At 40.4% G+C, this 24,345-nt stretch overlaps 1 protein-coding gene and 1 non-coding gene across 6 annotated transcripts in view; both read left to right on the forward strand.

Moving 5' to 3' along the window:
• The first annotated feature begins 4,125 nt into the window (after positions 1 to 4,125).
• Trnad-auc (transfer RNA aspartic acid (anticodon AUC)) lies at positions 4,126 to 4,198 on the forward strand. Its single transcript has one exon. It is a non-coding gene; the product is annotated as a tRNA-Asp (tRNA).
• A 2,505-nt stretch (positions 4,199 to 6,703) lies between these two features.
• Vps36 (vacuolar protein sorting 36 homolog) overlaps positions 6,704 to 24,345 on the forward strand; it is a 29,635-nt gene continuing 11,993 nt past the window's right edge. For 4 of the 5 annotated variants that reach the window (XM_020178385.2, XM_020178387.2, XM_020178388.2 and 1 more), the window contains exons 1-6: positions 6,704 to 6,857; positions 14,083 to 14,151; positions 16,312 to 16,382; positions 19,004 to 19,118; positions 20,320 to 20,409; positions 20,933 to 21,019. In XM_020178385.2, the coding sequence (XP_020033974.1) occupies positions 6,762 to 6,857; positions 14,083 to 14,151; positions 16,312 to 16,382; positions 19,004 to 19,118; positions 20,320 to 20,409; positions 20,933 to 21,019 (528 nt within the window). In that variant the 5' untranslated portion in view covers positions 6,704 to 6,761. Of the gene's footprint in view, positions 6,858 to 7,750; positions 7,772 to 14,082; positions 14,152 to 16,311; positions 16,383 to 19,003; positions 19,119 to 20,319; positions 20,410 to 20,932; positions 21,020 to 24,345 lie in introns of those variants that run through there. The other variant, XM_020178389.2, reaches the window with a different exon arrangement.

Raw genomic sequence — 24,345 nt, forward strand, 5'->3', positions numbered from 1 at the left:
ATGAGGATATTTCCTCTTTTCCCTCAAAGGTTGTATATAATTCTCCTGTGATATTTTGTGTGTGTGCATTTAAGTGTGCTAGCATAACTTCATTCCTCCTTATCTTAAAAAAATCATAAAACCCACATTAACAGCCAATCCACAGATGTTACAAAGAGCCAGGAGGATTTAGGGGTGGGAATGGGGAAGTTAAGCGTCTGGACTGTACCTTTCTGGTCTGAAGCAAGAGATGTACAGCATGTCGTCCCCTTGCCTGGTCACAGCAGTGAGGCTGGACTGGACACCCCTTTCGTAAGGGACAGACAGGATGGGATTTCCACGTCCTACTGCTAGGGTCTGAGGACCTCCACAGCTAGCTTTCAGCAGAGGGCAGTTTTTCTCATTTTTGTCTTTTTTTTTTTTCCTACAGACATCTTGTTAAAGAGGAATTTAGTTTGGGATTTTCCGTAGTTTTTTTTTTTTTTTAACATGATTAAATGTTCTTGTATAACTGGGGATTCCCAGTGAATGATGGAAAACAGTTTATCAAAGTCAACAGCTAAAAAGTGACTCTAGAGCCTCCAGCACTATGCTAACTGAAAGAAGCTGACCACCAATGGTCACATAGCATGATTCCATTTATGTGAAACATTCAGAATAGATAAATCCATAGACACATTGATGGACTGGTGGATGCTGCAGCTAATGGAGAGTAAGAAGAGACTGCTTAATGGAGAAGGGGTATTATTTTGGAGTGAATGAAATGACCAAACTAGATAGAGGTAGTAATTTTTTTTTTAAGTTGGCATGATTTAAAGAAAAAAAGGAAATGACTCAAAGAAACCCATGAAGGTGAGTAGGAAAACCTGCAAAACTGCTAGATTTTTCAAAATGACAATTTCCCCCTAATCTCCAGACTCATCCACTCCAAGAACAGTACATTTTTTGAGACACTACCAGCCCACAAATGTTGGAGGGAAGGGAGAGCCTTTTCTAAAATATCCAAAAAGAAGCCTTCTGTCCAGAACAGTTTCTCAACTGAAGACACCTGGAGTGTTGGTGATCAGCTCCAGTTGTTTCTCCTGTGGTCACTAGAAACAGGTAAGGTGCCTGCAAGAGAACAGGGTGGGACAATCCTAAGGACAGAAGAGTGATGAAGACAGGGTGAACACAAAGTCAGGGAAGGGAGGCAGAAGAAAGAGGGAGTGGCTCATTCTCTCTTGAGTTCTGGCAGCATGAGGACTGAAAAGAATCCTTGGATTCACAAGCTAGGAAGTCCTGGTGAACACATCCTGTGAGAAATTAAAGAAACCCTGCGTAAATGGGGAGATGTAATATGTTCATGGATAGGAAGGCCCTATATTGTTAAGATGCCCATTTTCACCAAGTTCACTTACTCAGTCCTACCCCAATGAAAGTCCTAGACAATCTTTCTATAGAAACCGACAATTGGGTTCTAAAATGGAAACACAAAGGATCTAGAGTGGACAAAACATTTTGAAATATAACAAATGACTAATGCTACCTGGTTTTAAGACTTTGTTGTTTGGTAGTGCTGGGGATGAACTTAGAACCTTGTGCATGCAAGGCAAGTGCACTGAGCTACATCCCTGTGATTTTAAGAATTTTAATAGGCAAGGTTACAGTGGTACACACCTGTAGTCCCAGCTACTTGGGAGGCTGAGATCAGGAGGATCATGGTTTGAGTCCAGTTCAGGCAAAAAAGCTAGTGAGACTCCATCTCAATAAACTAGTTAGGAATGGTGATATGTATCTGTAATCCCAGCTACACAAGAGGCATAGGTAACAGGATTACAGTATAAGGCCCACCCTAGGAAAAATTGCAAGACCCTATCCAAAAAATAACTAAAGCAAAAAAAAGGAAGGCCTGAGGCTGTGGCTCAAATGGTAGAACACCTGCCCAGAAGTATAAGGCCCTGAGTTCAAAACCTCAGTACCACCAAATCCTCCCAAAAAGATTTATTATAAATCCACACAGTGTAGTATAAAGAAAGAGTAAGATATTAATGAAACAAAATAGATTCCAGAAATACAATCAAATTAATCTAGGCAATTGGCTTTGTTTTTTTGTTGTGGGGGGGGCGGGGGGGGCGGGGGGGGTGGGGGGGGCGGGGGGGGTGGGGGGGCGGGGGGGGTGGGGGGGGCGGGGGGGGGTGGAACCCAGGGCCGGTGCATGACAGGAGAGAGTTCTACCTGTGAGCTGTGCTCCCAACCAGTCAATTGATTTTAACAAAATTTCCAAGACTGCTCAATGGAGAAGGATAATCTCAATGACAAATGGTGCTGGGTCAACAAAATACCTACCTATAAAATATTAACTTCCACCTTTACATCAACCCTCATACAAAAAAACCCAAACAAAAACCCAACAACCTCCAAATGGTACATAAACCTGAATGCAGGAACCAAAACTATAAAATGGCTAGGAAAACCCAGAAAATCTTAATGACCTTGTGTTAGGCAAGTAATTCTTAAATTACTTAATTATTCCTCTTTAATTCTTAAAGAAGAAACCATCACCTCACATAAACTATAAAGAAAAAATATATACTGGACACCTTAAAATGACAACCTTTTGCTCTTTGAAAGGCACTTTATAAAACCAAATGACTCCTCTTGGTTCTGTTTGGAGAATCCCAAATGTAGCACCTATTTTCCTTCTTGGATAGATCACCCAAGCAGGTGCTTTGGCCTACTCTGATCTTATTTCTAGGCATATTTATGGCACATGACAATTTCTCCTCACACCAGCTACAAACCGGAAACTCTTGTAGAGTTGTCTATCCCAGCAGCTGTCACATGTCAGGTGTCTTATTTGTTTACGCCAGCCTGTATGCCCCTGCAGGGCAAAACACATACCTTGTTTTCAAGTCCTCACTCCCCAGCATTTTGATTGTTGCAAAGTCCAGGAGAAACTGCAGTTCCACAACTGATTAGGACCCTTAGGTCACATGATTACTTTCAATCGGAAGAAAAACTTAAAAATCATAACCAATCTAGGACTGAGGTTGAGGCTCAAGTGGTAGAGCACCTGCCTAGCAAGCTCGAGGCCCTGAGTTCAAACTCTAGGACCACCCAAAAAATCATAAGCAATCTAATGCTCAAAGGTCAGTAAATGACAGTAAATTGTGATAAACAGTGAGCATACTATAGCAATGAAAATGTTTTCAAAGAACTCTCGGTGATATGGGCGTTTGGGTCATAATGTAAATTGAAAATGTGAAATATAGAAGAGACAGCTTAGAAACAGACCAAAACACACCCCAGATTTTAGACCATGATATAGGTGGGGAAAACATGTTTTCAATATTACCCACATGTTATAAATATTTTTAAAAGTAGTCTTGCAGAGTCTGGACTCCACTGACTGACCAGAGCCCCAGGAGTGGAATGAACCTGGCTCTGCCTCTCTGCAACTTTGCATTTGAAAGACTGGGATGAACCTGGGGGAGTGAGGCTCTTCTTCTTGCCCTAATCCTGGGTAATTTTAATTTATAAAAAAGTGCTTTATATATCATTTGTTTTGATGACAGAGGTTTTTTTTTTTTTTCTTTTTTTGGCACAACCTTAAATTTTGTACCTTCAGGGATGTGCCCCAACCTTCTCACCTCATGCCAGCCCTGTCCAACTTGAGAGAAAACAGCTGTTCCTCTTGCCAGCAGCACTGGAGAAGAATTGAAATATTTAGAATAGTGTTAGACACATAGTAGGCACTTAAAAATGTTTTCTGAATATTTGTGAATATATTCAGAATATATTCAGTAGGCACTTAAATATGTTCTCTGAATATGAGTGAGTAGCCTGGGAACCAAGAGGCCTCTCTTGATATAACTTGGAAGAAAACTTCTCAGTTTGTCAACTCATTTATTTCTGGTCCCCTGCAGTGTGTGTGTAGGGGGGATAATGTGAGGGGCGACACCTGCCAGTTGTTGCCATGTGAGACCATAGGCTGACCTATGCTGGGGGATCTCACATACACTGAAACATAAAGGCAAAAGCCATCATAAGCCACCTAAGGGAAAAGAGGCTTGAAGGAGAAGGAAGAAAATGAAACAGAATAGCGGTTATTGTGGAGTACAAAACTCAGTGATATAATGGAAGAAAATGTTATTAAAAATGAAATGAGGGGGCATAGCTCAAGTGGTAAAGCTCCTGCCTATCAAGCATGAGGCCCTGAGTTCAAACCCCAGTACTCCCAACAACAAAAAAAAAAAAAAAAAGAGGGCTGGGAGTAAGCTCAGTAGTAGAGTGCTGGCCTAGCATATGTGAGGCCCTGGTTTCCATCCCCAGCACCACAAAAATATTTTAAAAAATGAGAGCTCTTTCTTTTTTTTTGAGACAGTGTCTTGATATGTACTTTGGCTGGCCTTGAACATATGGTTCTCAGCCGCCTGACTCCTGGGATTATAAGCATGTACCATCATACCTGGTATGAGGAATCTTAAATAGGCATAATTAGAAGATTGAACTAAAAATGAAATAGAAGAATTGGAGAAGTGAATGGTCACTTAAAAAAAAATCACCCCCAAAGGTAAGCATGATGAAGAAAGGAACAGATAAGGGCCATGGGAGACAGACAACTCTGACAGAGTTGTAATCCACAAATAGTCAGCAGTTTTGAGGGGCAAAAAGAACACATAGACAAAGTAATAAACAATAGTGGAACACTTTCCTGAAGAGAAAACACCTCCAGTCCTCCAACTGAAGAGTTTCACTAATACCAGGGAGAAGGAGGGAAGGGACATGTCTAGAATCTTGCACCTGGTGAGATTTCTGAACCCCAAGAATGATACAGCTTCCAGGCACAAAGAATGGACCACAAAGAAAGGAGGAGCTGGTGGAGTGGTTCAAGTGGCAAAGCGCCTGCCTAGCAAGCATGAGGCCCTGAGTTCAACCCCAGTATTGCCCCTCCCCCGAAAAAGGAAGAGGAATTGTGCTTATACCCCTCCCTTGCCTCTCTCTTAGCCCATGCCTGCAATACCCCAAGTCTACTTAAGTCCACCTCTCCCCTCCTCCCTCCGCCCCATCTAATGTTGGCGCTGGGTGCCGCTGGAAAACCCAGCCTGGTTCTACTTTACATACTTGTCCTGCTGGCTTAGCATCACACATTTCCTGTGCATTCCTAGTCACTCAACCTCACTTCCTCCTCAGAGTATCAAACGATCCAAAGAATGTTTGTGGGCGCCAGTACATCCACCCACCTCTCCTCACTTGCACTCCATCCTCTGCTCTCCTCTACCAGATGGCATACTTCCGATCCTCTTTTGTACATTCCCTCTCCCTTACTCAAGGACAAGCAAGACTCTCCCTTCTCTCATACCTCATCAGTGTTTTTTTGTCAGTTTTCATCTGCATCCAAACATTGTTTCTTCTAACTTAAAAGCAAATCAAATTCCCTCTTAAACTCACTTCCTCCAATTACCAATTCTTTGCTCTCCTTTGCAGAGCAACTCCTCAAAAGAGTTGTCTATACTTCCTGTTTACAAGCTCTCTTTGTGTGTGTGTGTGTGTGTGTGTGTGTGTGTGTGTGTGTGAGAGAGAGAGAGAGAGAGAGAGAGATAGGATCTTGCTAGATAGCCCAAAGTGTTCTACAACTTGTTATTCTCCTATCTCAGCCTCCCCAAGTAAATACTGGGCTTACAGGCATCACCATACTAGCTCTCTTTTTTCTCTTTTAAAATTACTCCAATAAGACTTTTCTTCCCCCATTCCCTTGGACCCACCATTGTTAAAGTTGTCAGTAACTCCATGTGGTTAATGATCTATGCTTGGCTTCCAGGACACACCACTCTCCTGGCTGTCTTACTATCCAACTGGTGCCTCCTTCATAGTTTCCTTTCCTGGGCCCTCTCTTCCCTTGTGTTAATGTGGTCTAAACATTCCTATGATGTTAAATAGAGGCCATGCAACTTTCATGTATTGTTAGCCATTTTTCAGGATAGTGATTTCCTTTTCACTAAAAGTTATTGAGAAAAAGCTTTGTCAGCAAATGAAAAAGAGAAACAAAAATAAAACTGTCAAGTAGCAAAAATTAGCAAATGGAATAAATATCGAATATAGCCCTGGCTACCTGGCCAGGGAAAAAACAAATTTGCTGATGACACTGCATCCTGGTTTAATAAGTCCCCACTATGTAGTAGGCTCTAAGAAGATAATCCTAAAGATAAAAAAATAGAGAGAGACCATATATATATGGTCCATTTATGATGTGAAATAAAAAGGGCCAGCAGCCATGGACAGATTATCTCTTTGAAACATTCTCTAATAGTGAAATTCAAAAGGTCTGTGTTAAAATTGGACATGTATAAATAAAAATAATCTTAAGAGGGGGAAAAAAGAGGAGCACAGGTGTCTAAAAACAATTCATGCTGTAAATAATCATATGAAAAAGATTATTTGTAGTTTTAAGCAAACCTGGCCACGTGGCCACCGGCTGGACACGGATAATGAAGGTGCCCCAAATCTGCAAGCACGATGCACCCTAAGGAAGTCCCAGCTGAGCACATAAGTTTGGGCCCTGCCAGGGTCAGGAAAGTCATAGACGGGAAGACCGCCAGGGGGCGCTCCCCGCACCATCCACGTGCGGGCGCCCGGAGCCGCGCCCGCTCCCCAGGCATCTACCCCGCGCGCCCGCCCCTCCCCCCGGCCGGCGTCCGCCCCGCCCGCCCGCCGCCAGGGGGCGCCGCAGGCTGCCCGGCGCGCAGCTCGCGGTCCGGGAGCGCCGGCGCGGGCGAGCGGCGGAGGCCGGCCTGACGGCGGCCATGGACCGCTTCTTGTGGACCAGCGGCCTCCTGGAGATCAACGAGACCCTGGTGATCCAGCAGCGCGGGGTGCGCATTTACGACGGCGAGGAGAAGGTAGGGGGCACCGGCCGGCCCCGCCTTGTCCCGGCCCCCGGTCCAGGGTGCCCGGTCCCCGCGCCGGCTGCGGCCTGGGGCGCTGGGGCGCCTCCCGCCCGACCTCGGGGCGGATCCGCCGGGCACCGCCGCCTCCTGCCGCGCCCCCCCGCGGCGGTATCGGGGTGCGGAGCGCCTGCAGGCGGTGACAGGGGCGCTGGGACACCGGGGACAGCCTCGTCCCCGCGACCTCAGGAGCGGGCTTCTCTTTGCAGTGCCCTGCCCACGGCGCCTGGGGTTTGCTGGCCTCTGTAAGGGGCTTAGAGAAAGGGATTCGGAGCCTGTTTCATAAAGTGATGGGAAGGCCTGCGAGCCGCGCAAGCAGAAATCTTAGTCTGCAAACTGCTAAGGGAAGTGGGAATCCAAGCAGAAACGCGGTGAGACTCCAGACCACAAACTGCCCCGTCCCGAATGATGAAATGTACCAACTGCAGTTAGGAAAAAGAAATTAAACAAGCCATCTTCAGTGTACAAAGTCTTCACTGGCCACCTCCCCTCCCCGCTTCCTTGTCGTTGAAACTTCCTCTCTACTTCGGCATTCCGATATTCCCTCTAATACAGCTTTTCTCGCGCTTACAGCTGTCTAGAGGTACAGGTGACACTGGACCTAAGGTCCCCTGATTTCCTTAGGGTATTTTCCATCCGCTATTATTGAGTCAAGGTGTTTTGCTTATATAATTTGCATGGTCTTAGTTCATTTACTTACCGCCTTAGCACCTTCGTTAGCTTGGTCTCAAATTGAGTCTTGTATCTTTATTTTTCTCACTAGGTAGCCCAGGTTGGCCTCTAACTCGAGATCCTCCGGCCTCAGCCTCCTCAGTCCTGCTGGGATTACACACATGCACCACCATACCTGGCCTTGCGTCTTTTGATCGGTGACAAACAAAATTTATTTATTTATTTATTTATTCATTTATTTTTCTTCCTGACCAAGTTTACTTCTTTGGAACTTTTTTAAATGGGGAACTTAATCAGCCTCCCTACCCCCACACACATTAAGTTTAATTCTTCCACTTTAAGAGAAACTGAATGCTGACATTGACAGACAGGTCCTCAGAGACTCCTCCAGCACCACTCCTGGAAGTCATATCCTTGCAGAAAACCATACCCTATTGTTTGTTGGACACCAATATACAAATTAGGAACAGCTTTGCTTGCAGACAGTGCGCTACGAGGTATTTACAACAATATAAAATCATAAACATTATACCTTTATGGGGAGAACTGTCATTGAACCAGCAAATTCTCAGGTTTCCTTTCCAAGTTTTGCTGCTTGTTTTAGCAGACATGTATGTACATGCCAGAGGTTTAGGAAAAAAGTAATGGGAAAAACCTGCCTGTTGGCCCTTTGATCGGGTCAGGAAGTCTTAACTCTTCTGAAGCTTGGATATTGAAACTAAGGGAAGCTCTAAGGAGTCTCCTCCTCCTGCGCCCCAGGGCTGGGTCTGCTCTGTTCCTTGCGGAGTTGCCTGCAGCTGCATGGTCCCTGGTATGACTCAGGGCCAGACTTATTTCTAGGGCAAAGTGTTAGGCCCTGGCTTCCTTCATCTGCTGGAAGGCTCTAGACTCCATGTGGTGCTCACCAGACTCCAGATCTGATCAGGGTCCTCTATCATTGAGAATCCTTTGCTGGTTCCCTTTTGCCTGGGGATTGGGGCCCAGACTGCTGGGCCCTCATACCTGTGCATCCCAGCATTCCCCAGGCAAGGGTGCACCTGGGCTCTTCTAAACTGGCTGGATGCTCCAGGAGGGCAGAAAGCAGACCTTAGCCATCTTTGTGTCTTCTGCCTCACTGTGGTGTGAAACACATTTTAGAAAATCAAAATAATTAAAGTACTAACTATGTGCTTGAGCTTTATACACGTGTGTATTTATGTGTCTGTATATGTATGTATGAGTGCACGCGCGCACACACACACACACACACACTCTCACATTCTCTTTGCTCCTTTCAACAGGTAAGTGAGGTATTTTACTGAGACACAGTGACTTACCTGAGATCCTCAGTTAGCTGGAGAGGCAGGATTCAAATCCAGTGGATAAGGCTCCTAGCCTGTCCTTCCTTTACAGTGTTGCAACACTTCTGAGGATAGCAGTCCCTAGTGGCAGATACTTTATGTAATGTTCACAGAGCTGATCCTCCAAAAAACGAGGAAACAGAGATCCATGGTTGACAGTCAAGAAGACCTAGCTGCCCATGGTCACACATCTGGTAACCGGTGGCACCATAATTCTAAGCTAGATGCAATGGACTGTGTTCTTTCCAGCCCAGGTGCCTCTTGTGAGGCGCCTGTTTATCCAGGCCCATTACGGCTGGATAATTGTGTTGTTTTCCAAAACAGTGTAGACAGGTCATTTGTTTCAATTCACAGATGCTTCTGTAGCCTCAGCTAATTTAAAAAGCAATGTAAGAAGGTTGGTAATGTGTAAAGTGGTGAGTTGGCAGCACATATGAGAGGATTTACAGAATGTTTATTCTCTTTCGGCTATTTCACTTTTGGAAATTTAGTCTTGGGAAATCATCAGGGATGCAGAAAAATACTACACGTGGGGCTGCTCATCTCCATATTATATATGCTGTAATATATAGGGAAAAATTAGTAGCAGTCTGAATGACTCCTATAGAGATTAAACTGTGTGACAGCCTAGTTAGCAAAGGGAATTGCTAACCATAGACTGCTAAGTGAAAAAAGTTAAAAAACCAAAATGTCATGGTCCTGTTTTTAAAGATTATACATGCATCTATGTATATCCTTTGGCTGATATGATTATGAGTGATTTCATTTTCTTAGACTAGTCTTCACATACATCCCAAATGTTTTAGTAATGAGTATGTATTGCCTTTATGACAAAAATATGTTAAAAAAGAATAAGAGGAAAAAAGAAAGAGTGCCTTCCGCATCTGCCTAAGTTCGATTAACTTTTAAACAGTTGAAATGATTTTGGCTCTGAGTGGCAGAAGCAAACCAGCCTAAACTTGTGTGTCAGGTTTCTGTCCTAATCCATTGGAAGCCCTTGAGGGAACTAAAATTGCACAATGTCTTCCCTTAAAGCAGCAACAGTTTACATTTGCTCATAGTGATGGAGCAATGGAACACATGCTGGCTTGAGCTTTAAATTTGTATCCTTATGCTTGGATTTCAGTAAGATAAAGCACAAAGGCTCTTAATCAGAACTGTTGTGTTCTAATGCAGCATCATGCACTGTCAAGTTAATCTAAAGTTTGCTTTTGCAAAGGGAAATCTTTACCCATTGGCAAACAATGATTTTTAAAATATTTTAAACTCAAGTTATTTCATTTTACATAGATGAGATTAACGAAGACATTTGAAGCCAGCCTGAATGAAGTGCCTCTGATTCAGAGGAAACATAGAACTCAAAAGATCTTTTCTCTGATGTGTCAAAATATCTTCCACAGAGTGTATTTAGGTAGTTCAGTACATCACTTATCGTTAAAGTTTATGAAGCATATGATTATTTGATGCTAATATTTTATTAGTAACACTGGCAAACCTTACCCTTACAAAACAGTGTGTAAGAATTTATGTCTAAAATGCTGGTTATATATTACACAGGGGTTTTTTGGGCACGTGTTGCTGTGTGAGCTTAATTTAACAATAATTTACATACACTTCACAGATAACATGAGTTATATACAGCAGTGACAAGTTTCCTCCTTTCCCTTCCCTTCCCTTCCTTTCCTTTGTGGTGGTACTGGGGGTTGAACTCAGGGCCTTGTGCTTATTAGGCAGGTGCTCTAGTACTTGAGCCATGCCCTCAGCCCTTTTTGCTTTGAGATAGGGTCTCTCTTTACGCCCAGGCAGGACTGCACCTCGATCTTCCAATTTGCGCTTCTCTGAGTAGCTGGGATATCAGGTACATGCCACTGCACCTAGACATTGGTTGAAATGGGGTCTGAAGAACTATACCAGGGCTGGCCTCGAACCAAGAGCCTCCTGATCTCAGTCTCCTGAGTAGTGAGGATTATAGGCTTGAGCCACTGGGCCTAGCTGGCAAATTTCTTTTTATATCATTAGACAAATAATTGTTAAATAAAAGTAAGCCAAATAAACTTGAAATAATCAGTAATCCTACTACCCATAAGCAATTACTTCTGACATATTCTATGTGATTACAGGTTTGTAAATAATCACATTATGTATGCTATTTTGAAACTTACTTTTTTCTGTCTTACAAAATATTGAGTATCTTGTAATATTGTCAACTCTGTACATCATTTATGATGATTTCTACTTCAGAATGATATATATGCCTTTATATAATAGTGCTCTGATTGGTTAGTTACTGGACAAACTACTTTTTTTTTTCTTTGTATGGTCAAGGACTAATTTTATTTATTTATTTATTTATTTATTTTTAATATCTTTTATTCATATGTGTATACAATGTTTGGGTCATTTCTCCCCCCCCTCCCCCCACCCCCTCCCTTTACCCCCCACCCTCCTTTTCTCCGTCCCCACCCTCTCCCCCTGGACAAACCACTCTTAATCACACTATTTTAAATGCAGAATTCCATTTTTTGTGTGTGATTAAACTGGACCCTTACTAAGATGGTTTCTTTAGAGTTTGTGTTGTGAGGTAGTCTTGTAAGTGGGACCAGCCTCATAACTTAAACTAGATAAATATTCCTGGAAAGGACCCAAGTAAGTCCTATCTTATGGCAAACTCTACTTTCTAGTAATTAGAATTTATAGAGAAACCTCCTATATAGTTCTTGATTTTAACAGAAATGAAGGGATTTGATTTATTAATCTCTTTTATTTCAACTCTAAAATTGGCTTATTCATCTAATTTGCAGGAAAAATAACAAGCTGATGGTTAAAGCACTGATCCTAAAGACCTAACTGGCATTTGTGTGTGTGTGTGTGTGTGTGTGTGTGTGTGTGTGTGTGTGTGATTGTGTCATGGTTTTAAAAAATCATTTCAAAATGTGTATTTTGAGTAGGTGATAACAGTCCTGACACCCAATGAGTATGTCGTAGTCAGCTCTGGCTGCTCTAACAGTGCTGCAGACTTGGGACTTAAGCAGCAGACACTTCTCACAGTTCCTGGAGGATGGGAAGTCGATCAAGGTGCCGACAGATTTGGGTCGTTGAGTGTTCTTTTTCCTGGCATGCAGACTACCACCATCCTGCTGCATGCACTTGGCCTTTCCTGCATTCCTATGTGTACAGAGCTTGTGTCTCTTCCTCTTCTTACAAGGACACTTACCCACCTCATAACCTTATCTAAACATAAGCACCTCCCAAAGGCCCCACCTCCAAATACCTTCCTATTGGTGTTGGGGGGTGGGGTTTGAAACATTTAGATACAGTTCAGTCTCCCTTCCATCTTTGTCTTTTGGTCGCCCAGTTTTTCCCACAGAGATCACCAGTGTATCACTCTGGAGAGTAATGCATGAGTCACGTGTAGATACTTGTGTGAAAAATTTTAAAACATTAAGGAAGGCTGAGTATAGATCAGCAGTAGAACACCTGTCCAGCCTCCATGGTGCCCTGGATTCCATCCCCAGCGCCACCCCTTACCCCCAAATTGTGTTTGGGGGGGGGCATAATATACCATGCATGCTGTTGTGAACTTCCTTGTCTACATAAAAATCTACCTAGAGACTATAATATATTTCATCAATTCCAAGCACACTTCCTTTTTTCACATTCTAACAATTTCAAAATCAGGATAAGTGTTATGGTTAGTGGCATCATAGATTTTTATCAAGCATGGTGAGTACAGTGTCTCCAGGTTCTTTTTAGTGAATGCTTGCACTCCATCTGTGTGGGTGTGCATTTTCCTGTTGGTGGACATTTGGATTGTTTCCAATAGCAATACATGACCTAGTGCCGTATCAGCTAACACATGTGTGAATTCATCTGTGGGATAAATTCCTAGAAGTGCAGGTACCCTTGGGTCAAAGGGTATTTATAACTTTTATTGATACTAACAGACTTCCCTGCACAGAGGCTGTGGTATCAGCCTGTTTCCCCAGTATCACCAGCACAATGCTGTCAGACTTTTGGACCTCTGTTGATCTTATGGGCAGATAGTATCTCGGTGTTCTCTAATTCACGTTTATCTTACTATTAGTGAAGCTGGACAGTAATTAATGTGTTACAAACCATTTGTAGTTCCTTTTCTAGTGGGTTACTGGCTTTTTACCATTGACTTTTAGTGTTCTCTTCATTAAGGAAATTAGCTCTTTGTCTCTGATGTGAGCTGCAATTTCCCAGTATACCATTTGTCTATTTTTTTTGCCATGAAGAATTAATTTATGTGTGTAAATTTATGTGTGCTTGAATCTTTTCCTCTAGTGCTCATGGGTTTAATGCTTTTCTTAGGAAGGACTTTTCCGCCTTGAGATTATTTTAAAATCCTTTCATTTTTTTCTAATTATTTTGATTTTTTTTTCCTCTTAAATATTTGATCCCTCTGGAATTTATTTTGGTGCCATGTGTTAAGCATAAATCCAACTTTGTTTTTCTTCCTACCTGGTAACTTAGTTACTCGGTGTCATTGATTGAATTCCCTTCCATACCTATTCTTATATGTATGTCTGGATTTTCTTAAATTAAAAAAATTATACATGTTATACATGAATCCAGTCGTTCTGTTAAAAAAAAAATCCTGATTAACTTTAAGGAGTAGAACAGCCTTTTGCTTCTCTTCCCATTTTTGTCATCCTTTTTCTGAGATGATCATTGTTAATAAGCCATTGTATACTGCTTTTGGACTTTTTTCTACAGCTTATATGTAGATTTATATATATATCACATATGTTGTTTGATGATTGCATTATATGTAGTATGCCACAAAATGCTTTTCCCCTATCAACTCTGTCTTAGAGTTCTGTGATCACCTGTACATTCTACATCATTACTCTCAACCTCCACATGGAACCAATACCATAGATTATGCTTATCTAACCACTCACCTGCAGTTATGCATCTAGGTTGTTTCCAGTCTTTCCATAACTCTACCAGGGTGAGATAGATGGATAGATAGACAGATAGACAGACATGAGGTATGTGCCATTGATTGTTTTGAATTTGTGGTAAAGCTAATTCTAAAATGTTTATATAATTGACTTTGTATTGTCTGGTTAATGAGTGAGAAATCTGGACAATGTTGACTGACATATTATTAATATTTTGTGGTGACCTTTTCTTTCTAGATAAAATTTGATGCTGGGACTCTTCTACTCAGTACACACCGACTGATTTGGAGAGATCAGAAAAATCATGTAAGAGATAGTTCTTGGCATCAGCTTTCGTTTTTGTTTCATTTTATTTTTTGGGTGCCAGGTATTGAACCCAGGGCTGTGAGCATGCTAAGCACACACTGAGCTATACCTTAAACCCAGTTCTAGGTTTTAAGTCACTGGCTTTATTTATTTATTTATTTATCCATTCATTCATTCATAAACTTATTTTGGCTTCCCTCCTTATTTGGCAAAGCTATAAATGGTTGCAACACATTTTTATTTGCCAAAACTATACCCCATGTGATCTCTCTGAATGCAGTGCAGAGAGAGGAGATAGGGTGTCATCCTTCATTCTGCTCTATAAAAGTCTGTGTGATTACTGAATGGAGAGTCATGGCAACTCCTGTGTCTTTAAACACAGGTCATACTCCATGCCTAAATGTTGCAGGAGAGCAATTCTCTCATTAGCTATAAGGAATCCTTAAGACTACATGTCCTCAGAGCAACTGTTGTCTCAGCTTCTTTGAGAATCAGGAGAGGAAGGCTGTCTGGTTTCACCCAGACACTGCGAAGAGCTGCCCCCACCATTCCAAAAGAGAGAGCTTCTCCCACCCTGTTCTTATCATTTCTAGAAGGGGAGAGTGGACTCTGTGTAATAGCAATGACATCTTCATTCCAAAGAGTGTCAATGTGAAAGCACATGTATTCTGTTGATTTCAGCAATGCCAATAAGATAAACTATCTAATTTGCTTTTATTTTCCTAATCATTCCCCTTCCTTGAAATTTTATTTGTTTATTTTGGGGACTGAGGACATAACTTGGCCTCAAGCATGCTAAGCATGCATTCTACCACTGCGCTACACTGCCAGATTAACTGTACTGTAGATCACCGCAGATTAACTGTATACAGTACTGTGCTAACCTTGCAGTAGCTGTCATTCTTGTCTTTCAGGAGCCAGTTTTTGTCCACATAGGGATGATATCACCCCTGTTAATAATGAATTCCTTAGACTGTTAGTGTTGTTTAATTCTTTAAAAATGAATGTATATGTGGAAAAGATCCCTTTTGGAGGATGTGGTTGGGCTGCTGTTTAACCATGTGTTGATGAATAGTTTTAGTGTAACTTTTTGAATATTATAAAAAGAGGTCAATTTGACCAGGAGAAGGAGGGAGAGGGGAGGGCAAGAGAGGGTTGAAGGGAAAGTGTACGTGATCAGAGTATGATAGATGCATGTATGGAAATGTCACAGTGAAACTCATTAATTTTTATAACTAATGCATCTTCTTAAAAAAAGAAGCCAGATCAAACAAATCCTTAGCTCTATTATATACCAGTCATGTATAATAATTTTAATTATACTAAATTTAACTCCTGGGCTCATGCATTCCTCCTGCCTCAGCCTCATCAGTAGCTGGGATTAAAGGCATATGCCACCACACGTGGCCTTGTATAATAATTTTTAAATTATGTGTACTAACAAAAGAAAGCTATATCAATAATTTTCATATATATAGCTACATAGCTATGTCAGTAATTTCTGTGTTTATTCTGTGTGTGTATAATATATACATATATATATATACATACATTCCTCTGTGTGTGTGTGTATACATATATATGTAAAGTATGGGAAATTATAAAAAAGAAAAATCACCCATATAATATAATCCTTAAAACTTTTTCATTTGTCTGTTTTATTTTTTCTTTTCCACATAAGAAATATTACATGTAAAAAGTTTTCATATAATTATTGCTTTCAGAAAATATACCTACTATAAAAACAAAGGTAGTTAAAGCTGCTTTTATTTTCTTTTGGGGGACAGGATCTTACTATGTAACCCAGGCTTCCTTGAACTCACCACCCTTCTGTCTCACCCTCCTAAATTCTGAGATTATAGGATTGTGCCCCCACGTACCTGGCTTACTGCTGATTTTAAACCTTATATGTTCTCCCATGCACTATGATACTACTCTTATTTAATTTTTCCTTAATTTTATGTAAGGAGGGTGGAGGTATAACTCAGTAGTAGACTGCTTGCCTGGTATATTCAAGGCCCTGGATTCCATCCCCAGTCCCACAAAAAAAGAAAACAAAAGTTCATTTCACCAATAAAATGACACACCTTTGGGGTGTGTGGCGTGCTAATGCTGTAGAACAAGGAGCACTGATGAGTGTTGTTTATTGATTTCCCCTAGGAGTGCTGCATGGCCATCCCTCTGTCCCAGATTGTGTTCATTGAGGAGCAGGCAGCTGGCATTGGGAAGAGGTGCGTTCTACATGTGACAGGATTTATTCACAAAAACATTTACTCTTTCTGTTGGTCAGGAGGCTGCTTAAGGTTTTAGTCCCACCTTAGACTCATTCTTAAAGTCTGAAGAAAATACTGAGGTTTGCTGTAATATCATTGGGTCACAATTAATAAACAGGGCCATCTATAATTGTATATATTCCACAGACACTTGGCTTTCACATGTGTGCCTGTCATTCAGTGCTTAAAATTAGAAACAACTCATCTGAGAAAAAAGAACTACTCCTATTTCTAGCTGATCATTCAGTGTATTTCTCAAGTTTGAGGATTAAATACAGAGTATCATAATAGTCATTTTGCAAAACATGTCATTTATAAGAAAATAAGAGGTACAATTAATAAATAGACCAAGGCAGCAAGCATAGCAATGGGACTGTCCCAGGTAAACCAGGAGATGTGGGCCACTGTGGTATACAGGTGCAGGCTCAAATATTCCTCATCAAATATGTCTTCATGTTTTAAGTGCATGTGATTCTGGAGACTTAGGAACAAATATTGTTGGCATGGATTTTTTTTTCAACCTGGGCCCCTCATTAGATTTAGCCTAATAGGAAGTTAAATGACATTGAATTTTATTGGAAGTGCAATTAATGCTTGCCTTAATCATAATGTTACAGCTACCGTAAAAGATTGTTTGACATAAATAAATACATACATATATATGTAGGGGAGGGTTGTTTGTTTTTTCAGGGTTTTTTTGAGACAAAATCTCCCTATGTAGCCTAAGCTGGTCTCTAACTCTCTATGTAGCTTAGGATGGCCTTGAACTTTCAATCCCCTTGCCTCAGCCTCCTGAGTGATGGCATGTGCTACTATGCCCAGTTCTTTTTGTCATTATTGTTGTTTTAAGAAAGGGTCTACTATGCAGCACAGGCTGGCTTCAAACTCACTATGTTGCTCAGGCTGGCCTTGAACTCCCAATCCTCCTGCCTCAGCTTTCCAAGTTCTGGGATTTCAGGTGTGTGCCACCATGCCCAGCTCTAACCAACATTTTGAAGAGCCAGCCATAGATGTTTAGGTTAGATTGTTCCTGTAACTTTTCCCTTTTCATTTTTCTCAAACTTACTGCATTCTAGAAAGTAAAATTTTAACAGTATTCCAGATTATTTGATTTTTCCTCTGCTGTGTTTCAGGGTAACCAAAACTCTGTAACAAGAATATCGATAATGTTTACTTGCAATTAGTTTCTTACTTTTTAAGAAGAATTAAGTGATATGCCAGGACAACTTTTCTTAAAAGTTCTCTGTAGTTTCCAGCCCTTTCTCCAAATAATCACCATATTGCATTGATTTATTGTTTTTCACCTTTTAACATGTTCTGAACTCAAGATGCTTTTTTCATTTTGTAAGTTTTAAATTTGATGAAATGTAATTGAATGACTCAGTGAAATACATGAAAAATTAACAAGGGTTTTTAATGCTTACTTTGAAAATTATAAGCTTTATTTTGTATCATAATCACATAGCTTTTTATTGGTTTTCCTTTGATAGAACCTGATAGTAGGTCCAAGAATTTTCAATTTACAAATTCTTAGTCATAATAATCATAGTTCTGGTTCTATACTTGATGATTTATTCCAAACAGTCCTATGCTTCTGCTCATATAGTTTATTTGCTCATCTGTCTTAAAGTTGTTCACCACAAAGGAACAGATGAAGAGTCCTTATTAGGCTGACCCCAGTTCACTAACCAAGCTTGCATATACTGAGGAGGCCCAACTCATGGTGTTTCAATTTTACAGTGATATTTGGGCAACAAATAGGCCCAAAGAAAAATGAAATTGTTCAATAGGCATATCTATGAGTGATCAGAAAGAAGAGTCTTTAGGAGTTGGGGGTAGCTTAGTGGTAGAGTGCTTGATGTACTAGGTATCCAGGAGACTTTGATTATGAGTTTTTTGGTTTCTCTAATCTTTATAGAAGATTGTTTACTGAGCAAGTTGGAGGAAAACAGACTTACAAAGCTGAACAAATATGGTGGTATTTTTAATAGCACAGAAGATAACAGTGGTCGTAAAGATAACAGTAGCTGTGTTCCTAGGGCAGCAGCATTTTGAGAGTTGCTTTTGTGGTTGGGTCTCACTAGATCATGCTGGTGATTAAGCAGCATTTTCCAACAAATGACACCATAGAATGTTAGTTTTGGATGGGATAGTAATAAAATACCAGCTGGCCAGGTTTACAGACAGTTTTTACATTTTGTTTTTAAATGAGTAAGGTAGTATGCTTTGGCAGAAATTATAGGACCCCTAATAACCTCTGGGGATGCATTTGCAGATGGAAAGCCCCAGTCATAAACCACTCAAAACTTTGCAAATTTATTTTGAGCTTATTTTCTAAAACCCCACTTTAAATGCATACAGTTAGTAACTTGAAACTTTTTGGTTCACAGTTTCTAAGTTTTAAGTAGAGCTATTTTTGAAAGCTTCATTTATTCTGAATTAATAAAAAATTTAAAAGATGAATTTCAGGATATTCAATGTACATGAATTTAAGAGTGGTTTGAAATATATTAAGAGTTACAAAAGAATTAGTGATTTTTGAAAGACAATTAAATATGTTACATTTGCTCTTTCTTTAGTGCCAAAATAGTGGTTCATCTGCACCCAGCTCCTCCTCACAAAGAACCTGGCCCCTTCCAAAGTAGTAAGAATTCCTACATCAAACTCTCCTTCAAGGAACATGGCCAGATTGAGGTAAGTTTCCATATGAATGAAATTGGACCAAAAGTGTGTGTGTGTGTGTGTGTGTGTGTGTGTGTGTGTGTGTGTGTGTGTGTTGTTAATACGATAGAAGGCAGTATTATTCAGCAGACCAAGTTTCACTGTACTGGGTGTTTTCGAGATAGGGTGTCTTGAACTCTCTTGAACTATTTGTCTGGGCTGGCTTCAAACCTTGATCTTCTTGATCTCTGCCTTCCAGCTAGCTAGAATTACAGGTGTGAGCCACTGGTGCCTGATCATGTTTTACCATATTTTTACAATAAAATCTTTATGTCTTAAGCCTTATCAGAGTGGAGGATATGTGTTTTAGGTTACAGTGGGAACAGAAAGCAGGAAGGTGTGGTTACTAGGAGGGGCAGAGACTAGAAATGTGCTAAGTCATGCTCCTGGCTACAGCAACACTTTCAGTGGTTGGTTTGGTTCCAGGAACAGAGTGTAATACAGGGACATGTTAACCTCAGGTAGCATCTGAAACTCACCAGCCTTCAATCAGGCAGTCTGTCCTAACTCCATACAAATCTAATTACTTAAATAGTTAGGCTTCTGTCATATTAACAACACCAGTAGTTTTTCTGTTCTGATTAGTAAGTCATTGTACAAGTATTCTTAAGGCATTCAAGGTGTTAATCTCTGTAGCAATGTAAAAAATTATTTGATTTCTTGACAGCACCCCATCGAGTGCTCCTCACACAGTAATCACTAAGCAAACATAAGTGACTAAACAATTATTCTCACTGTATTTGAAAAATATATTTGATTTTTCATAAGCCAGTGTGTTTATTTTTGGCTTCATATTTTAACTGGTCAAATGATTATCTGCCTCCTTCATGGAAAATGGCTATATATTTTTTTCTGGCACTGTGTTTCAGTGTAGATGGAAAACAACCCACATGTGCAGGATTGTTTGTGGTAAGTCTATTTGTTTCATTGTCACTCATCACTTTGTTGAGAATAACCCACTTTATGTAGAAGGTCAATTCCTTGGTTTTTCTTTTCCTTTGTGCTTTCTGAAGTTGAGCCAAGAAAACAACTTCCTTTGATTTCCTTTGATGTCTCTGGGAATCCTGGGCTTGTTGCAAATGAAAAAACAGACTAAAGAAATGTCAAGAAATAATTTGTTTGAGGATGCCCCAACCTGACTGACTCATGTAAAGTATATGTGTGTGTGTAACAGTTTTACAGGCGTCTATCAGAGGAAATGACACAGAGAAGATGGGAGAATATGCCAGTTTCCCAGTCATTACAAACAAATAGAGGACCCCAGGTATTTGTAAAACTATTAGTCTAGTATTTTCAACTCTGTACTTAACATCTTCATTAAGAAAATGTCTCTGTGATTGTAAAACTTGCCCAAAACAAAATAGTGGTGTTCTGATAAAAAATTAACTTCCATAGCACTTAGGCTAGTCACCAGCTGTGGGCAGGCACTCAGATGTGAGAAAGTAGCTTAGTTAATAACTGTCAAGTTTTAAAATTTTAGCTATAACTTTTTGTACATTTGAGACCTTATTAAATACATGATAGGTTGGCAAAGAACAAAAATAAATGGGAAATTTAATTTATATCTAAAATGCAGAGTAAAATATGCCACATATTGTGTATTCAACTTGAAGCTCATTAAGCACCTCCAGGACACAGCATTTTGAAAGGGAGCTAGATGTAGTTAGTTGTATGCTGTTTCTTTGGTTCTTTGTGGTTCCTTTCCATTGAAAACACAGTATGGTCACAAAAGATTTTGTTTCTTTTCCATTCTGTGTGTTTTATGTTCTACATTTTTTTTCCTCCAGCCTGGAAGAGTAAGAGCCGTAGGCATTGTAGGCATTGAGAGGAAACTGGAAGAAAAAAGAAAAGAAACTGACAAAAACATTTCTGAGGTAACTCTTCAACAAGTCTATTCAGCCTCACCTTCAGCCATTTGTTGTTATTCTTTGGCGACAACCATGACTAATTCCATTCTGTGATCTGGAATATATCTAGTTGGCCTTAAGATCCATAGCCTCCTGTTCCTTTAATAGATCCACCTTAGGCTGTCATAATTTAACCAAAACAAGTTTTAAAAGTTTTTTTTATCGAAATAAGAAAGAAACAAGTTTGTTTTCTGTTAGAAAATATCATAGAATGTTGTGTATAAATTTTATAGATGTAGTTAATTGGAGATACATGTAATGAATTCAAGGTCCTCTACATAATTATTTTGAAATTTGGGTTAACTTAGTTGAGAGAAAAATCCTGTTCTGTGGCTACTGTCCCTGGCTAGCCAAGGCACAGTTTTATACTGATACTGCTCGGGGACCACACACAGACAGTAAGAATGGCTCAATCCAGCCTGTCATGTCTTCTTGAAACATGTATGTTTCAGTGTTTGTGAAGCATCATCATAAATGAGGAAATTCAAGTGAAAGGGAAAGAACTCTAGTTCTGAAAGCCAGTGATGATTAGATTCTATAATTAGTTAATGTATCTAAACATATCATTGGTGTGTTAGCTTTCCATTACTGTAACAAACACCCGAGGTAATTGACATATAAAGAGTAGAGGTTTGTTTTGGCACACAGTTTTGGAGGTTTCAGTCTATGTTTGTTGGCCCTGTTGCTTTGATCCAAAGTAAATAAGTTATGGAATGCCTATCATGGTTTACTACTTAAAATGCAGGTTACCATTGAGGTATCAACGGTACCTTAAGTACTTATTAAGTGACTGGTATAGACTTTGTGGATTGCATAGTTACGGTAATCCATCCTATGTATTTCCTCAAGATTTGCAGCTGGATCCAGAAGCTTGATGACATTCATGTTCAGTCCCTTTGACAGTCACTGGAGGTGAAGCTTTGTTCTTTCGTTAGGAGCTCATCAGCTCTCTTTTTTTCATGTTAGTGACTGTTAATGTTCAAGGTCTATTAGTCATTGGTGGTTGCAGATAATGAAATTTGCAGATATATTAGTTTTGTCAGAAGTATTAGTTCATTGGCATTTACAAATGGTGATATTCTGTTTATTTTTCATGTATTAGTTGGAATACTTTTTTTTTCTTTTTTTTGAGACAATCTCACTGAGTATCCCATGCTAGCCTCAACTTCACATTCTCCTACCTCATCCTCCTGAGTGTAGGGATTATAGATGGGCACTATCATGCCTGGCTTGAAATACTTTTTAAAGAGCTGCTTCCCTTCATCTCCTGTGTGATTTCCCACTGACATAATTTATAGAGGGAAGGCAGGACTTTGCTTTTTCCTTTATCATCAGGATAATAAATTAGTCCCTTCTTATCCTCCAAAATTGACTAGACTTTATATTATCATCACAAATTTTAATGTATTGGTAAGTTTCAGTCATTTGCAATTATTTATTCTACTTGATTCTCAGACCATCCCATCTTTGCCCAATGAGAGCCTCTTCAAGTTGGCACCTGAGTACTTTTGACATGACCTATCTGGTGTCATCATTGTCTGGTGTGACAGAGGCTCTAGGACTACCTTGTGCATTTCCTGCCCCATATCTAGAATAAAAATTTAACTGGGAAGCTCTGTTTTTTTGTTTGTTTGTTTTTTTAAGTGAGAAACAGTATTTCAAGCCCACAATCTATGTGTAGCTTTGGGTTGATGTTTGTTTCAGGCCTGTACAATGGACAGAGCTAGGATTGTGTTGTTACCTGAAGTGCCTCCAGAGATTATACCATTCCTTTCAATTCAAATTAGAGCAACACTACCAGTAATTATTAAAGCAGCTATAAAGACAATTTTGTCCCCACTGACCTTGCATTTAATATGTGTGCCATCCCTACCTTCACATGCTGCCACGGCACACGCTGTCCCCACAGCTCTCGGGTAGGCTGGCTCAGGACTAAATCTAACTGATACCAGCAGTGCTTACGGTGATCTTCCCTTACTCATTTTGATGATCCAAAGCAGGAGTAATGGAGTAATATTCCTTCTATGTGGCATGTTTGTGTTCCTTGTACCTGAAATTCAGTCTTGCTGGATTTAAAATCCTAGGCTCGGGCTAGGGATGTAGCTCAGTGGTAGAGCGCTTGCCTAGCATGTTTGAGGCCCTGGTTTCCATCCCTAGTACCTCTTTTCTGACTTGTATTGTCCTCTCAGAGCCTGTAACATCTTTTAGTGTATTTTAAATAAAATATCACACTTTACTTTTTGGCAGTACTGGGTGTGAACTCAGGACCTCGTGCTTGCTAGGCAGGTGCTCTACCATTTGAGCCACACCTCTAGCCCTGAAGATGGCATTTTGATCCAGTCTGTGAACATGTCTTTCTGGTATACTTTTGTTGTCTGTACCATGTAGTTCTCCTCCATATTGTCTTTTTTCTTATAATAAGTTTGGGTGGGATTCAACCTTATCTTTTGTTGTGGCTCAGTTTCAAAGGGAATTCGTTTTCCTAAACTTCTAGAGAAAGGCTGAGTTCAGGGTGGTTTTTTTTTTTTAGCTCCCTCCTTAGCTGTTTCAATGTAGTGTTCAAAATTTTGTTGATTCTGCCAGGCATATTGACTCACATCTGTAATCCCAGTTATTTAGGAGGTGGAACTCAGCCCAGACAAAAAAGTTAGTGAGACACCCTCCACACCTCCATCTCAATAAAAAAGCTGGGCCTGACACTGTAGCAACGTGGGAGGCATCTGTAGGAGGACTGTAGTCCAAGTTGTCTAAGTAAAACTTGAAAACTAACTAGAACAAAAAATTGCTATTTGATTCCTTTGCTGGGGACCTGGTGGACCTACCCAGTAGAGAAATGGGGGAAACCCTCCCAGTTCTAGGCACTGTCATGACTTTCTTTCCAGCTCTATACCAGAGCTTCCCTTTTCTTTTTCCTGCCTACCTTCTGACATCAGGCAGGCCTCATTATATGTCCCCATTTGTTTGTACCGTCAGGGTCTTGTCAGCATCATGACATTTGATTTTTGTAGTGTATGCTGCCGATGGGCTTTGGTTTTGAGATGCGGTTGCCCTGTCTGCTTTATGTGAAGATTTGGAGAAATTCAAAACATGTGCTGCCCCAGCCCCATCTTCCCAGAATCCTCTGTCCCACAAAATTCTGATATTTTAGCATCAGAGTGGTTCTTATTATCCAGAGGAAGTGACTAGATTGGGAGCCGTCACTGTCTTCAATACCCAGGGGGTGCTGGCACTGTTCTTTCTGCAGTGCTGTTGTCACTCTCTTTGTGTCAACAGTTACAAAGATGACATGGAAC

Source organism: Castor canadensis, chromosome 10 (assembly GCF_047511655.1).
Source record: "Castor canadensis chromosome 10, mCasCan1.hap1v2, whole genome shotgun sequence".
Taxonomy (NCBI): Eukaryota; Metazoa; Chordata; class Mammalia; order Rodentia; family Castoridae; genus Castor; species Castor canadensis.